This window comes from Ovis aries, chromosome 16 (assembly GCF_016772045.2).
Source record: "Ovis aries strain OAR_USU_Benz2616 breed Rambouillet chromosome 16, ARS-UI_Ramb_v3.0, whole genome shotgun sequence".
Taxonomy (NCBI): Eukaryota; Metazoa; Chordata; class Mammalia; order Artiodactyla; family Bovidae; genus Ovis; species Ovis aries.
Window position 1 is genome coordinate 38,276,691 of NC_056069.1, and position 16,799 is coordinate 38,293,489.

Here is a 16,799-nt window from a genome sequence, read left to right on the forward strand (position 1 = left end):
TTCCACTGTTTTCCCATCTATTTCCCATGGAGTGATGGGACCGGATGCCATGATCTTCGTTTTCTGAATGTTGAGCTTTAAGCCAACTTTTTCACTCTCCTCTTTTACTTTCATCAAGAGGCTTTTTAGTTCCTCTTCACTTTCTGTCATAAGGGTGGTGTCATCTGCATATCTGAGGTTCTTGACATTTCTCCCAGCAATCTTGATTCCAGCTTGTGTTTCTTCCAGTCCAGCGTTTCTCATGATGTACTCTGCATAGAAGTTGGGTGACAATATACAGCCTTGAGGTACTCCTTTTCCTATTTGGAACCTGTCTGTTGTTCCATGTCCAGCTCTAACTGTTGCTTCCTGACCTGCATACAGATTTCTCAAGAGGCAGGTCAGGTGATCTGGTATTCCCATCTCTTTCAGAATTTTCCAGAGTTTATTGTGATCCACACAGTCAAAGGCTTTGGCATAGTCAATAAAGCAGAAATAATTTACAAATAGCATAAATTATTATACTGATATTCTAACACTTGGATATTGAGTAAAAAGACAAATATTGTTTCAAGTGAATTCTGTGTTGAATTTTTTTAAAGCATCTATATTTTATCTTCTCATAAGTAAAAGGGCCAAAGGATTATAATTTAAAATAAAACTTAATGTGAACTGGTGAAAATGAAAGTCGCTCAGTTGTGTCTGACTCTTTGCAACCCCATGGACTGTAGCCCACCAGACTCCTCTGTCCATGGAATTCTCCAGGCAGGAATACTGGGGTGGGTTGCCATTCCCTTCTCCAGGGGATCTTCCTGACCTGGGGATTGAACCCAGGACTCCTCTGCTGCATTGCAGGCGAATTCTTTCCCAGTTGAGCTATCAGGGAAGCCCATGAACTGATAAAACAATATAATATTTTCAGCTTTTTTCTGTAAGGTAGGAAAGACAGAGGTTTATATTTATTGTGAAAATGATGTGTTAAAAGTAAGAGACCAGTCATCCTTTGGATGTCCAAAACTAAACTATTTTTATGTGCTTATTCATTTAAAAAGTTTATAAACTACAAATGGAACATTAAGAGCTTGTGATGTATAAATCTTATCTCCTCATCTTAGTGGTTATCTTGGTAAGATTGGCATCTCTACTTAAGGTTAGCATCTTATTAGATTGACATATGCATCAAGGAATAGATGGATGGGATAGTGCCTTGTCAACTATAAAATTTTAATGTAAGGAATTATGTCTAAAAGGAAAATTGTTTAACTTAAAAATATTTCTTTAAAAGTGTCGTTTTATAATTAAGATAAACTTTGCTAGTTTGTCTTTAAGGAAAAGAAAGGTCATATACCTCAATTATCAAATTATGTTTTTATAATTTATATATATTATATATGTAATAATATATAATATATATTTATATATAAAAATATACTGTATTAAAGGATTATTTGAAGAAATGGCTTGCAGACATTTCAGCATTAACTTGACATTATAGGTCGATTTTCTTTTGGAATGCTGCCATAATAGTCTAATTCCTTCATTACTAGCACATAACCATACACAGAGCTGTTAATAATATTCAGACTTAACTGCCTAGAGCCTGTAAAGCTGTTTCCTGACACTTTAGACAAAGCTACAGCCTTTCCAGAGACAATGATCTCATCTTGCAGTATAGTATTCCCACAAGTATATAAGGATGGTAGGGGAATATTTAAAGTCACAGAATTAGCATGACCATCCACCTGAAACCCCAATTTTACTCACTGGTAAGTCATACAAGCATTCTTTATATATTAAAACAAGCAGATAATTTATAAACTAGTCAGATTTTTACACATCACTGATGTAAAATGGGAGATCTTTACTTTTTCTTAATTGCTTCACTGTTATCTCTTCTTCCTAACACACATGCATACACACACACACACACACACACACACACACACACACACTCCTCCCTTTCTTTTTCCTCTCTCTGCCTTTCTTCATGTATGGTGTTCAGAATTCTGCCATTAAAAGTACATTAGTGAAAAAGTTTGAAAACTAAGGTAGTAAAAAGAACTTGGTCTTTGTTTTGTTTTAGGTTTAAATCCTCAGCTCTAAAATTTATTAATTGATCTTTAGCAAAGTATTTAATGCCCTTTGCTTCTGTTCCTTTATCTATAAAGTAATATTTATCTCTTAGAGTTATAGTAAGAATTAATTAAGAGTATCTGTAAACTATCTGATACATAATAGTAGTTTAACAGATATTAATCCTTCCTTCCTTATGTACCATAGTTTTGAAGTATTCCTGTCCTGCACAACAATGAGGTTTAAAGTAAAAACCAGATAAGATATTAATGATAGCCCCCTGATAAGCTATAGTAATCAATTCTGAATTTATAGTAACACTGTTTTGAATAGAATTGACTAGTTCTCAGGATTAAAAAAATAGAACATGAAAATCAGTTTGCATAATTAAGACTTTCTAAGCCAAGAATGTTTTGCACTTGTAAATACTGGTTGTATATGTGTATTAAAATTGCTGTTTGAATATAAGAAAAGAATAAATTGCTTTTGTATTATAGCTATTGCTTAGCATCCTGGTATAATAATCTTCTGAAAGTATGCTGTGGCCTGACTTAATTTGTGTCTGTAAGAAGTCGGGCTTTGGTGCATACCCTAGTCAGTGGAGTAGTGGGCATTTAAGTTTCTTAGAAAGGGAAATAAGTACTTCTTGAAGAAAGACAGATGTAGCGCTGTATAACTTGACATGATAACTAGAAATACAACAGAGGCTTCTAATTTAAACATTAACAGTATGAAATAATGCTTATCTTTTTGAAAATCTACTTTTATTAGCTTGGGAACTCGTTGTTTGAATCTACTTGGTTTCCAGCAGTTCATGGGAGATAATGATATGACATCAGACTTGGTTGATGAAGGAAAAGAATTAATCAGACGAGGTAAGATTTGTCTTTTAAAATAAATGAAGAGAAAGTACTGATTCAAAATACAAAATTAATGTTTGTATGATTTGAAACTTCTATCTTAAAAAATTACAAATTAATGTGTTTTAGTAAAATTCTATGGAAAGCCTTCATAGCAAAAAAATTTGATAACATACATGATTATTTCATCTGTCTTTAAGAAATTCTGTAGCAGAGATTATTAATATGTCTGCAACTAAATAATACCCTTGTTTAGTATTGGAGTGATTTTCTTGTTTTCTTTGAAATAGATTTGTCAAATTGAATACAATATAAAACTCATTAAAGAATCACCATTAGTTTAATGCTGCATAGTTTTTCATTCAAACCAAGGCTGGTTTTTAGAATGTAGTGATCATTAACAGCCTGTTAGAATGCATTGTGCTCTACTGGAATCTAATCTCAAAACTGAGTGTATCAAATTTCTTGATGTTCAAGTGATGGTAGAATAGGGAGGAAAAGAAGAACAAAACTTGAGTTTTGAGACATTGGTTTTTAGGCATTCTTCCTAGTTGAGCATGGGGTTCTTTATGATCTTATTTAAACATAAACCCCAAATGTATTATGGCTCTAAAATATGCTAGTCTAGCCTTCACATGCTCTCATAGGAACGTGGTGTCTAGTTAATGTAATAGTTCTTCTGCTGTTTGCATTAATCAGACTTCATCTGGAGTATCATATCCAGTCCTGGATAAGATTTTCAAGAGTAGGACTGATAAGTCAGAAAGAATCTAGAGGAGGGTAGGCAGAATGATGAGTGTGTCAGGTATATCTTATGGGAAAAATCCACTGAGTATATAGCCAGAAGAGAGTAATGGAAAAAAAAAATCTTATGCAGAAAAAGTATGAATTTAATTTAGAAGACAAAACAAAGAAAAAGAGAAGCTGCCTAGAAGCAAATTTCAAGTCACCATGGGGAGAAGTTCTTCCTCACTGAAACTGTTTAGATAGAGCCTAAGAGCGATCTCCAGCAGAAGTTGGGAAGGTATTCTCTACGGAGTTAGGTGACCTCTCTGGTTCTTTCCAACAATAACCTATTACCTTTGACTTTGTAGTAATTTAAAGGAAATTGGTCATAGCCTGATACCTTTACTTCAGTTACTCTACATCTAATTAAACCATATTGTACCAAATTTGAGACCACTTTTCTGTCTCTAGAGAAGAGAAAAAGGCAACGGCAAGAAGAAGGTGAAAATAGAAGAAGGGTAAGTATAGTACTTACTAACTTGCTATAACCTAAAGATTAATGTGAACTATCATAAGAATCTAATTGATTTTGGCTGAAAACTTTGGGACAGTGGCATAGGATGTATTTTTACAGAAAGGCGATTTTAATAGTTTCAGAGATACATGCTAGGAATTCTGTCAGACCTGTTCTAAAAAGTCATTAGTAATAAATTACTTCATGTCCAACATCTAACAGTTTCTTGCCTAAGCTAGGGGCAGTAAATATTTATTGAATAAGTGAATAAATTCATGCAGTCTTGCTGTTGAAGTAATTTTGATTGCTTGAAAAATGTGCTTTTTTGTTTTATGACATTAATTTTATTCCTCTTTAATTTTTCTTTAGTCCTTTGTTTGCTAAGGCAAACTAGCTTCCTAGAGAATTGAAAAGGCAAAAATTGAGAAAAGTCTAGTCATAGTCACTACAAATTTTCAATACCTGAGTGTGTCCCTACTGGAGAAGTGAAGACTCAGGAGACATGATAGTTGTCTTTGTGTATTTTAGTGTATGTCATGGAAAGGGAGACTTGTTCTTTATTTCAGAAGGCATAACTAGCACCAAAGAGTGGAATAGAGTTCACCTCTATGTGAAAACTCAGAGTTTACCAAAATTGGAACAGGATGATCAAACAGAATTTTTCATGTCTTCTAATAAGAGAGCCAAATAGCATCTGGCATGGCTATTTTAGAGTGAAACTCTGCACTGCATGGGTTCCTTTCAATTCTAAGAATTTAATGAGTAGAATCCCAGTTTATAAGATTTTAGTGCAGTTAAGACACAATGCCACGTGAGTCATTACCTAAGTATGTTTATCTACAGCATTAATTTTGCTATCAAAAATGACTTTTTGAGTCTCTATGATTTGTAGAATCGTATTTGGGTAGAATAAAAGTTTATTAACATCTTATTAATTATTTTGAGTTTCATAATCCTTCCATGGTCAAGATAACCTTACTGTAGTTATATTATTTTGACATTTTAGATGGAAGTCAATTACTTAAAATAATCATAGCTAGCAAAAATGTCTATAAATGTCTGCAAGTTAAGTTTGATGACTATTAAAATCATTTATAAATAAAGGAAATTATCTATGATTTCTAAAGGTACTGTGCTAATTATATTGATTATCTGACAAATTCCTGATGAAAAAGAATTAATTATATTACTCTACGTATATAATCTAAATCTGTTATCTATGTTGAATTATTTTCTGACTGTGTGTTCTCATGTTATATGTTCGTGTTTCTTTTCTAGGAATGGAAAGAGCGTTATGGACACAGTAGAGAAGATTCCACTAGAAACAGAAATGTTCATATTGACCCAAAAGAATCAAACTTCTCAGAAATGAGTACCAACCGATGTAAGTAGTTTATTATCTAGTTCTCTTAAGAAATTTTCTTCTTATTCTTGCTTGTATAGAGACTGAGAAAATGCCTTTATAGAACAATAAGTGAGGTTCTGCAGTAACTTTCCTTTTTTCATCCCTCAGTATATGGGAGGAAGAGGAAAGTCAAATGTGCATTAGGTAGGAGAAGGAGACCTCTGGGACATCAGATGAATAGTTGTCATTATACTATCTAAACAATAGTACGTATCCCAGGCATATTTTTGGCAAGTATCGGTTTCTATTAACCTAGATGTTTTTCAGGCTATTTGGTCATTTTTATGATAAATTACTGACTGACTCTTATGTGTCAGGTACTTTCCCAGGAGTATGAAGAAGACAGTTTCCATCCTTGGTTTGCCCTTACTTGAATGATGAACTGATACCAGGCAGAAGACATTGGCCAGTGGGTTGAGTCAGGAAGCCTCCCCACATTCTTGATTTTGTCATAGGCTTCTGGGAGGGTGACGAGAGACCTATTTGTGTGCAGGTCCAGCACTGAGTAGAAGGCAGAGGAGAGATGCAGAGATGTTGAGAGAGTGTAAGACTGCACACATGATGCTGAAGGACTCAGCTCAAGGGAGGAAAAAGAATTCTTCGTTGGGAAAGGATTTCTGTTATAAAGAAATAATAGTACTTAGCCAGTTGAAGGGGTTTTTAGGCAGAACAAAGAATGAGCAACATGAGAGAACTTTTGGGGAAATGTAGATTTTCCTCTATGACTAGAACTTGAAGTATGAGAAGCTTGATGAGAGGAAAGCCTACAGAGATGGTTGGGAAATGTGTTATCACACTGAGAAGTTTGGATTTTATCCCAAAGGTAAGATTTCAGTATGGAAAGAAGCATGCTCAGATTTTTGGGTTAGAAAGATGAATTTGATATCTATATAAAGTATTATTTCCAGGGAAGTGAGACACAACCCAGTTTAGTGTCTGTTCTAGTAATGCAGTCAGAAAATGATGAGGGCCTTAATACACAGTATGTGTTTTATGGAAGAAATCAATACAACATTGTAAAGCCATTATCCTCCAATTAAAGATAAATTAAAAAACAAAAAAATGATAAGGGCTTAAGATAAGCATCCTTGAGATAACCCTGGAGATAAAGAAGCGAGGATGTGTTTGGATGAGATTTAGCCTAAAAGAAATAAGACAAAGCTGAAGTTTCAGTTAAAGCTAGGAAATAGAGGGATAATTCTACAAAGATATTTGGAAGCTTATCTTGGATTTGGACTTAACAGAATGCAGAGATCTGGGGGATATAGGAGAATGGTTAAGAGGAAACACAAAACTTTGGGATGAAGAGTTAGAACCTGGCATGTGGGAGGCAACCAGTATTTGCTGAATGAATAAGAGAAACAGTGGAGGAGGGCAGAGTCCAAGATGACAACAATGTAAGGTAAGAGAGAATTGGCTTGCCTTAAATTTTCAAAAAGAGCTGTGTCATGGTTTGTTTTGAAGCTGTTGAGCTGCTCAAAATAACACTGTGAAAATTTTTTTATGGAGAAAACATCATTCATATAGAGAAAGGAAAGTTAGTTTTCTAGATCTGTGCTGACCAAGGTGGTAACCATTAGCCACATATGACTGTTTAGCATTTGCAGGGTAGCTGGTGCCCCATATTGAAATGATAATATTTTGGATATATTGGGTTAAATATGTTAAAATTAATTTCGACTATTTCTTTTTACTTTTTAAATGTATTTACTAGTAAAAAGTAAATACAGGGCTTACAATTTATTTCTGTTGGACATTGAGTGAGTGAGTGAAGTCGCTCAGTCGTGTCTGACTCTTTGAGACCCCATGGACTGTAGCCTACCATGCTCCTCTGTCCATGGGATTTTCCAGGTAATAGTACTGGAGTGGATTGCCAGTCTAGGGGCTGCTACATCTCATTTCTCAGCTACAATTTTAAGGTGCAATCAACTCAAACTCTCCAAGAAAGGACTAAATCTTTTTTTCCATGGGGCAAGAATTCAGGGAAGCAATGTCTAACCCTGAATTCTAACCCCATGGAAAAAAAGAGTTAGTCCTTTCTTGGAGAGTTTGAATTGATTGCACCTTAAAATCGTAGCTGAGAAATGAAATGTAGCAGCCCCTGGATTCACTATGAAACCAGCTGAAACTTATTTAATTGTAAACAGTTTCACTGTTATGATTGCTGTTGTTGTTCACTCGCTAAGTTGTGTCTGACTCTTTGCAAACCCATTCACTGCAGCACACCAGGCTTCCCAGTTCTTCACAATCTCCCAGAGTATGCTCAAACTCATGTCCATTGACTCTGATGCCATCCAACAATGTCATCATCTGTCATCCCCTTATCCTGTTGCCCTCAATCTTTCCCAGCATCAGGATCTTTTCCAGTGAATCAGCTTTTTGAATCAGGTGACCAAAGTACTGAAGGTTCGGCTTCAGCACCAGTCCTTCCAATGAATATTCAGGGTTGATTTCCTTTAGGACTGACTTGCTGTCCAAGGAACTCTCAAGAGTCTTCTCCAACATCATAGTTCAAAAGGATCAATTCTTCAGCTCTCAGCCTTCTTTATAGCCCAACTCTCACATCATACCTGACTACTAGAAAAACCATAGCTTTGACTATGTGGACCTTTGTCAGAAAAATGATGTCTCTTCTTTTTAATATACTGTATAGGTTTTTCATAGCTATTCTTCCAAGGAGCAAGCGTTTTTAATTTTGTGGCTGCAGTCACCATCTGTGTTGAAGTTAAATACTAATTCTGTTGTTGTAGCTGCTTCTGAGCTTAGACTACATACAAGGGAGAACTCTTCTTTCTCATTTTCTATCATACTATTAATCACTTTAATATAATTTTAAGATAACCATGTAGTTATCCTTTCTTAATGTCTTCACAGTGAAAATTCAGATCCTTTATAATCTTGACTTTCTGTGTGTCCGTAGACTGTGACCCATAAAGACAATAGAAAGTGCAAATATTTTTCTTCTTTTGCAGCGACATCTAAGTATACCAGGGCTAATAACAGGACTGAAAGGGATCGAATAGAACTTCTTCAGGATGCGGAACCTTTGGATTTTAATGCAGAAACGTTCACTGATGACCCTCTTGAATCTGAATCAGGAAGGTAAGTTCCAGTTTGTCCTTTTGACTCTAGTATTCCTCTAAAAATTTGATAACATTCTGACTTGACAAGATAAAAATAAGGAAAATATTCATCTTTATTGCTAATGTAAAACATATTAAGCAACATTTGATACCTTTTAACACCTGCTAATCTTTTATATTTTAAAAATTATATCATCCAGTGGTAGTAATTGAAATTAGTACTTTCATAAATTATTACTAGTAGTATGATAAATAACAAAGAATTGAAATCATTCGGTAGAATCTTAACAATATTTATATTCCTATTTCTGACAATTCCATTTATGAAATCCATCATATTTGGCAATAGTTACATAGATATGACTGGGTGGCACTGTATTCTGTGCACTTTAACAACAGTAACCGTGTTTTATGGCTGTAAGTCCAATTGGAATTGAATCTAGAGAGGCTCAGTAACTTACCCAGGGTCACACAACTTTTAAGTAACAAAATCAGGCATTTAAACCCCAGGACTCTGGCTTCAGAGTCTGTGCTTTTAGCTATTATACCAAGTAGAAACAATTAAACAAAAGCAAAACATCATGGGCATGAAGATATTTGCTTATAAATAGCAAGAGGAATATTCTGTTTATATTCAACAATATAGAGTAGGTATTAAATCCAAAATCCATGATGTGTTTTATATCTCTCTTCTCCTTTCTTTTTAACATCTCTCATCCTGCCATATGTGTCATATCATAGGCTGTAAAACAGTTGTTGGTTGATTTATAATTATAGGTAAATCTCTTTGGGATAATATCCTCGGAGAATAAGTTTCTGATTTCAGCTACTGAGTAGATTTTACAGTTCTTAAAAATTATGTACCCACTTCCTTTTAATGTGTCCTTGTTTTTCTCTCCTTCTTTATTTTTGATGCCTCAGATCATTTCTTTATCCACCTTTCAGGTATCAGCCTGGTGGACGATACCTCTCAATGTCTCGCAGCAGAATATTTGATGATGTTTAAAGTCTGTAGGAATTTACGGAGTAGCTAACCAAGATCAACGAACAAGTTCAGTCTTTATGAACATCCATATGCTCTAGAATTAACTACTGAACTCCCAGTGAAAAGTGTCAGGATAAAAAAGGCACGAAAAATCAATCAGATCTTAGTGATAATGGCTTATTATTCATTGAATATCATCCTTATTTCTAATAGGATTTGTTGCATACCATTCCTGAAATGTCTGTCTTAGAAGTACAGTTACAATGGAAGGATTTAATTCATGATAAAGATCAGTATATGTTGAAAACATGTAGTTCAGTTTGTTTCAGATTAATTTTTTCAGGAAAAATTGTTTTAAAAGTTCAAGGAAGCCATAGTTATAACTGAATAATATTATAGTTTTATTATTGTGATTTACATATTCTTTCTAAAAAATATGTTGATCCTTTATTTCCCAAAGAGATGGAGACCTCAATAATAACCATATTTACAAAACCCATGTCTTAAAACAAGGCTTACTTACCAGACATAACTGAATGTAGAAAGCCCTTTTTCAACACTGTATGCAAATTAGTTAGGTTTTTGCATGTATTTAAGACTATACTACAACTGATAGTGTTTGTGTCTTCAGCATGTGTACTTTAATCAGGTGGTGAATTATTCCTTCCGTCTTCGGTAGTAACTGGAAGTTGTCTTATGCTTTTGGTATGGCTTTGTAAAAGATGTTCATTTCAGAGAGGAGTGTTCACCTTTACCATTTAGCATAGTGATTTAAGTGTTGATCATTCCATTCAAGGAGAGTCATAATTTTTAATGATAAATAGTGAGGTTTTGGTGGCTCAGAAAGTAAAGCGTCTGCCTACAATGCGAGAGACCCGGGTTCGATCCCTGGGTCAGGAACATCCCCCTGGAGAAGGAAATGGCAACCCACTCCAGTACTCTTGCCTGGAAATCCCATGGATGGAGGAGCCTGGTCGGCTACAGTCCATGGAGTCACAAAGAGTTGGACACGACTGAGCGACTTCCCTTTAACAGCCAAAGAGTCCCACAAAATTCTCAACTGTTAAAAGGTGCCTGTTTATTCCTTTTGAAAAAGAATATCTGGTTATTCAAAGATAAAAAGTGAGTTCATTTACTGTTACTACTCACACTTAAATTGTGATTTATAGAATACTACTTTAGAGTGGAGATATGTAAGAACTTGTTGCTTAAACATGTTATCATTTTAAATTGAGTTTTTAAAATTTTGTTTAAGCCAAAGTTAGGTATTACATTTTAAATCATCAGTGTTTTATGCACAGTGACTATAGTTCAGCACAACATTTTGCAAAAAGAGTTGTTTATGTCCCTGAAATATTTGCAACTCTTTGAGAATCCATACCATGGATTTACCCAGTGGTGACTGGGCCACCCCACCACCGTCTTAGTTTCACCTGTTATCCTTTTAGTAGTGCTCATTTTCACTCTTAAGTATTCCAGTTTGAGGATGAATTATATAGTCACCTGACAATTTGATTATATGTTTCTTGAAGGTCATTTTTCCCTGAATCATAATTTTAAATGTTTTATTTCCCTCTTTTCTTAATGTTATCACATAAATACGTTAGAAGCCACAGTTTTAGGTAGATACTGAAAGGATAGTGTATCATCTTAGTTATTGCATTTTCTTAAATTTTTATGATTTTTTTAAGATTAGATCCCCTTTAAAATAATTATCAGTTAATAGATTTTCCTCTCAATCAAAATTATATAGACTACCCCTTTAAGAAGACAGACACACAGCCTTTTATTGTGAAGCGTGGTCAGAGAGCAATAGTCCAGGAGCAGAGATAATTTAACACTGTAATTTCATGACTGACCATTGAAACCTTGGGCAAATCATGTAACCTTTCTGTGCCTCAGTTTCTTCATTTTCAAAATGAAGAGGATACTTGCTATTTACCTACTGATCTACCTCACAAAGCAATTGTGAGGGTATTGAGTTGATGTTTATATAGTGGCGTTTAAAAAGACAAAATAAGTTGTTAGCTATGCTGGTTTTCCACACAAGTGGTATTTGAAGATATTAGATAGGAAACAGATCATCCCAGAAAGTGGTCCAGTTTCTTATTATTACAGAGAAGCTTACAAGTTCCCAAAGCAAAAACTCTTTCTGGAATAAGTAATCAAAATCCTGTGAAAATAATATTGTTTTATTATTTAGTCTTTGAGTTTACTTTGGAATATGTTCCTTAAGTATAATGTTGTTTTTCATAGGTTTTATCATGAAACTCAGATGCTATTGTAGAAGTAGAAGCAGAAAAAGAGAAGAAATGATCCAGTTACTTTTATAATTTATAATACTCTAAGATATGTTGATAGAAATATGTAAAAGATGTACTACTTTATTTATTATTAATTTTTAAAATTAATATAATAATTGGAGTATATGTAATACTTCTATAAAATAGTATAGATCCCCTTTATGACTTTTGAGTTATTTCCAAAATAATTTTGGTTGTTTAAGTGATCCAGAGTATTCAATTGTTTAGGCAGAATTTATGTTACAGGATTTCATATTTGATCATATAGGAAGATTACCTGGCTGGGTAATTTTGTGTTTAGAAGTTAATTATTTAATCCCTGAAGTCTTAAGAGTTTATTGCTGGGGAACTAAGTTAATATTTGTTAGGCAACTTTGTAAAAACTGTAATATGAACAAAAGTTTTCTGTTTTGAAAATCTTACTAAAACGACATCTACTGCAAAACATTACTACTAAATTCATATACTTTACATGCAAAGTACATTTCTTGAAGAATTACTTCTGACAATTCCCTTTTGAGTGTTTCTTATATTGTAATAGATTCCTAGTTAAACTTTCTAAATTATTTTTCTAAATAATTATTAGAATATTCAGTAAGCCAGTGTTCAGTAAGCCATTGCAGAAAATAACAAGTAATCTATTAATTTCATGGATCTGTAAGTTGCTATTAACTTTTGTTATTACATCAATAATTTATTATTATTAGAACATTTTTTTAAAAATCATTATTAAAATAAGACTAATTATTAGAATTTGTTTTCTTACCAAATGAACAGAGGCTTTGGAATAATTTTATTATATTAGAGGCCCTCATTTCACAAGAGTCATAAGAACTAAATAAGAACTTTCAAGGGTTTTCAATTTATAAAGAATAGATCAGAGGATTGGACAATCAAAATTTTTTAAAATATTGCTGCCAATTTGTTTTTGGACACTACTCTTTGATTAGATGATCAGTTCTTAAATGTATGCTGCTTGTATACCCAAATGAAATTAGATGTGGATAGGAAAGTCAGTGTGTGTTTTTTAAAGTATATTTTAGAATATTAATGAAGGCATTCATTGACATACAGCAGCAAACCTCATTTTTGTATACGTGTAGTAGATTTAGAGAATGTTCTTGATTTTTATGTAGATTACTGTTTTAAAGGAAAAATAAACTCTCCATAATTTTAATTCACACTGTTCAGTAATGTGAGTTTTATATTTGTGATTTGTGTGGGCCATGCCTGAAAATCACAAGGATAAATATATTTGCACTAAGAAGCAGAACATATCCCTGAGAAATCTTAACATACTTGAATCTCCAAAGTGTAATGGATCATATTTATTAATTCCTAAATGTTAATAAGTAAATGATTCTAGACTTTTATCTTTCCTTTCTTTTCTCCCTTCCTCCTTTCATGCCTTTTATATCTTCTTTCCTCTCTGAAGCCTGTCTTTATAGTATAGCTTATAATGAGCTGACATATTTTTCTTCCGTTTGTTTGGTGTATACAGTTGTTTTTGATGGTCAGTACACTCAAAAGGTAGTAGTTCTGACTACAGATCCCACTACTTGAATAGCAGTATTGCACTTAAAGTAGTACAACAGATTTTGCTAGACAACTAAGCAACATCTAGATGTAAATATGAGGGATGCTAGCTCACTGTGTTGTCTTTTTCGCCACTAAGTAGGACACTTCAGTAAAATGAAATATTCTCAGTGTAAATGTTTTAACATAAAATTATATTTCTAAAAACAGTGATTATTAAAAACAAGCAAACAAACCCCAAACATTAAAAGACTTGAGACCTCATTTTATGAAAAGGAGTTTGTAAACAACATATATCATTGTCAAAGTTTTCATTAGAAGAGGTTTGAAACAATGTAAGAGTGTTACAGGGAGCCTTCTGAAATATTAATGCCTGTTGTGTGGGTTACTTCTTTTCAGTTCAATGACTTATTTTTCTGCTCAGAGACCTGGAAGGCTAGGCAGTGTTATTCCCTTTACTAACTCCTGGAAACCAGGTTCTGTGAGTCATCTCTACCGGCAGAGCAGCTATTAGCCCTGCCCCATCCCCAGTCCTATTGCAGTGCGAACATACCCACACCCCTAATTCCTTTTCTGTTCAGCTTGGTTTTCCTAACATTTGAAGCCTCATCGAAGTTTTAAATTTGTTAATGAAACAAGAATAATGGCATGTTCCTCTTCTCATAGATATCCTAAAAGACTTTTGTTTTTAACACATTCCCTGGAGAGAATTTACCTTTTTTCTATGAAAATCTTTTCTTTTGTGATTATCCTGATCTCACATCATTTTGCAAAAGGAGATTTTTACTGTACTTAGTGCAAAAGAGTAGAAAGAATGGTTTACTGTGGCAGACATATATAAAATAAAGTCATAATTTGTTAACCTGACTGTACAACACCATTTTGAGTTGGTATTATTGACACAAATCTTATCAGTCTAGTCACTTAGAGCTGTATTTCTCAAAAGAATGCTGGCTAGCATCTTCCCTACTTAGTACACCAAATTGTAGGGGAGAGACTATGTATTTTTTTTTTTTTTAAGCAATCCAATGGATTTGTTTTTGTCCCTATTTTGTAAACAACTTGAAGAACTTTTCTCATTTCGAAGATAGAGAACACGTGGACCTGTCTTTTAAATAATTGTAATCTAATATATATATTTATAAATTATAGCATTGGAAAAAGAGCTCTAATAATGATGTTGTTACTTCTTGGTATTTAATTTTTATAAAATGTTTTTGTAAGTAACTAATTGTAGTATTGCTTTTAAGTAGTTTAAAAATCTTTCTCAAATAAGTTCTGCCCAGGACTTATTTCCTTGGGTCAATATTCTAAAGTTCAGTAGTCTAGTATGAGTTTGAAATATTCCTACATCTCTTCAGTATCTTTTTATATATACCAGTACTCAAGCAAAGTATACCAAAAGCCTAAGTTCTGTGTTGCATTAATAAAGTACTTGTTACTTATCTTATTCAGTGGATTAGGTGAAGTAGAGAGTAAGTCTTTTCAAATGTGCATCTGATCATAAATTTCAAAATGTTTATTATGTTCATTTTTGGTGCATGATGCCAAATTTATCTTTAATCAGCCACTACTACCTGATTGTTGTTTAGTTGCTATTAATAAGTTGTGTCTGACTTTTTGCAACTCCATGGACTGTAGCCTACCAGGCTCCTCTGTCCATGGAGTTCTCCAGGTAAGAATACTACCTGGTATGTAATGGCAAATGTTTCCCTTTCTGATCAATGGGTTGTAGATATAACTATTTTTCTCTGCAGATTCTCACTAAATAGGTATTTGAAAAAAACCCTGCAAAGTGCTACCTGTAATTAAGTTAGCATCTTTGGCCTTATCTATGCATAATGTTCTCTCAATTTGGTTTTGACAGACTCATGGACTTGGATTTGCTTTGTAGTATTTTAACTTATTGTAATGTCATGGATTTTTTGAGATGTTTATTTGATTAGCTGTTAAAATATAGGAAATCATGTAGCTTTGCATGAAATAAAGTACATTTCTACAAGTTACTAAGAACTTTGCTGGTCATTTATGTGTTTTCCTTCAACCATCTTTGAGATTATACTCTTTTTAGTAAACTAAGACTTTTTTGTTCCTTTCAAATTATTAACAGGTATCACAAAAGAAATGTTTTAAGATAAATAACTAAATACCTATACTTTAGGCTCCACCTTGCTTCCTTCAATGAAGTTGAAAACAGGAAAATCAATGAAACCAAATACTGAGTGTTTGAGAAGATCAATAAAATTGATGAAACCCTAGCCAGGCTGACAAAGAAAATAGAGAATTGCTTTTCCATACACAAAAAATAACAATGGAAATTTGAGATTAAAAACAACATCATTTGCATCCATTCTGGTTAATAGAGTAAGAAGAAAAGGAAATAAAATAAAGAAATAAAGAAAAGGAAATAAAAGATATGCAGTTTTGGAAGTAAGAAATAAAACTGTGTTTGTGTGCAAATCATATGACCATCTATGTAGCAATCTAAAAGAACTGGCTAAAAAAATGAAAACAAAAAACAACAACCGCAAAAAAACCTAGAATGAGTACATGATTATAGCAGATTTGCAGGATATAAGGCTAATATAAAAAAGTGAGTCCTTTTCCCTTTTACCAGCAATGGAAGAGTAGAATTCAAAATTAAAGATAATACCATTTACATTAACATCCCCTAAAATGAAATACTTAGGTAATAAATTTAATAAAATATATCTAAGATCTATATGAAGAAAACTACAAACTACCGATGAAAGAAATCAAAGAACAGAATAAACAGAGATTCCATAATGAGCAGGAAGGCAGGAAGACCTAATATTTACAGGATGTCACTTCTTCCCAAACTGACCTATTGATTCAGTGTAATCCCAGTTAAAGCCCCAATAAGTTATTTTATGGATATTAACAGACTGATTCTAAAGTTTATATGGAGAGGCAAAAGACCCAAAAGAGTCAACACAAAACTGAAGGAGAACAAAGTTGGAGTACTGACACTAGCCAATTTCAAGACTTCCAATAAAGCTACAATTATCAAGACATTGTGAGATTGGTGAAAGAATAGACAAGTAGACAATGAAAGAGCACAAAGAGCAGAAGTACACCCACATAAATATAGTCAATTGATCTTTGACAAAAGGACAAAGGCGATTCAGTGGAGAAAGGAGTCTTTAACAAATGATGCTGGAACACTGGACATCCAAATGCAAAAATAGTCTAGATACTAACTTTACACCTTTTACAAAAGTTAACAAAATGGTTCATAAACCTGAAACACAAAACTTCTAGAAGATAACATAGGGGGAAACATGGGCTTGGCAGACAATATATATATCACACAA

At 33.4% G+C, this 16,799-nt stretch overlaps 1 protein-coding gene across 8 annotated transcripts in view; it reads left to right on the top strand.

Annotated features, from left to right (window-relative positions):
- The window catches only part of LMBRD2 (LMBR1 domain containing 2), a 55,544-nt gene extending 40,074 nt beyond the window's left edge, over positions 1 to 15,470 (top strand). For 3 of the 8 annotated variants that reach the window (XM_012097057.3, XM_042233860.1, XM_042233861.2), the window contains exons 14-18: positions 2,824 to 2,927; positions 4,110 to 4,156; positions 5,431 to 5,536; positions 8,530 to 8,659; positions 9,562 to 15,470. In XM_012097057.3, coding sequence (XP_011952447.2) covers positions 2,824 to 2,927; positions 4,110 to 4,156; positions 5,431 to 5,536; positions 8,530 to 8,659; positions 9,562 to 9,646 — 472 coding nt within the window. In that variant the 3' untranslated portion in view covers positions 9,647 to 15,470. Of the gene's footprint in view, positions 1 to 2,823; positions 2,928 to 4,006; positions 4,157 to 5,430; positions 5,537 to 8,529; positions 8,660 to 9,561 lie in introns of those variants that run through there. The other 5 variants (XM_015101322.3, XM_060400498.1, XM_060400499.1 and 2 more) reach the window with 3 other exon arrangements.
- The last annotated feature ends 1,329 nt before the right edge of the window (positions 15,471 to 16,799 follow it).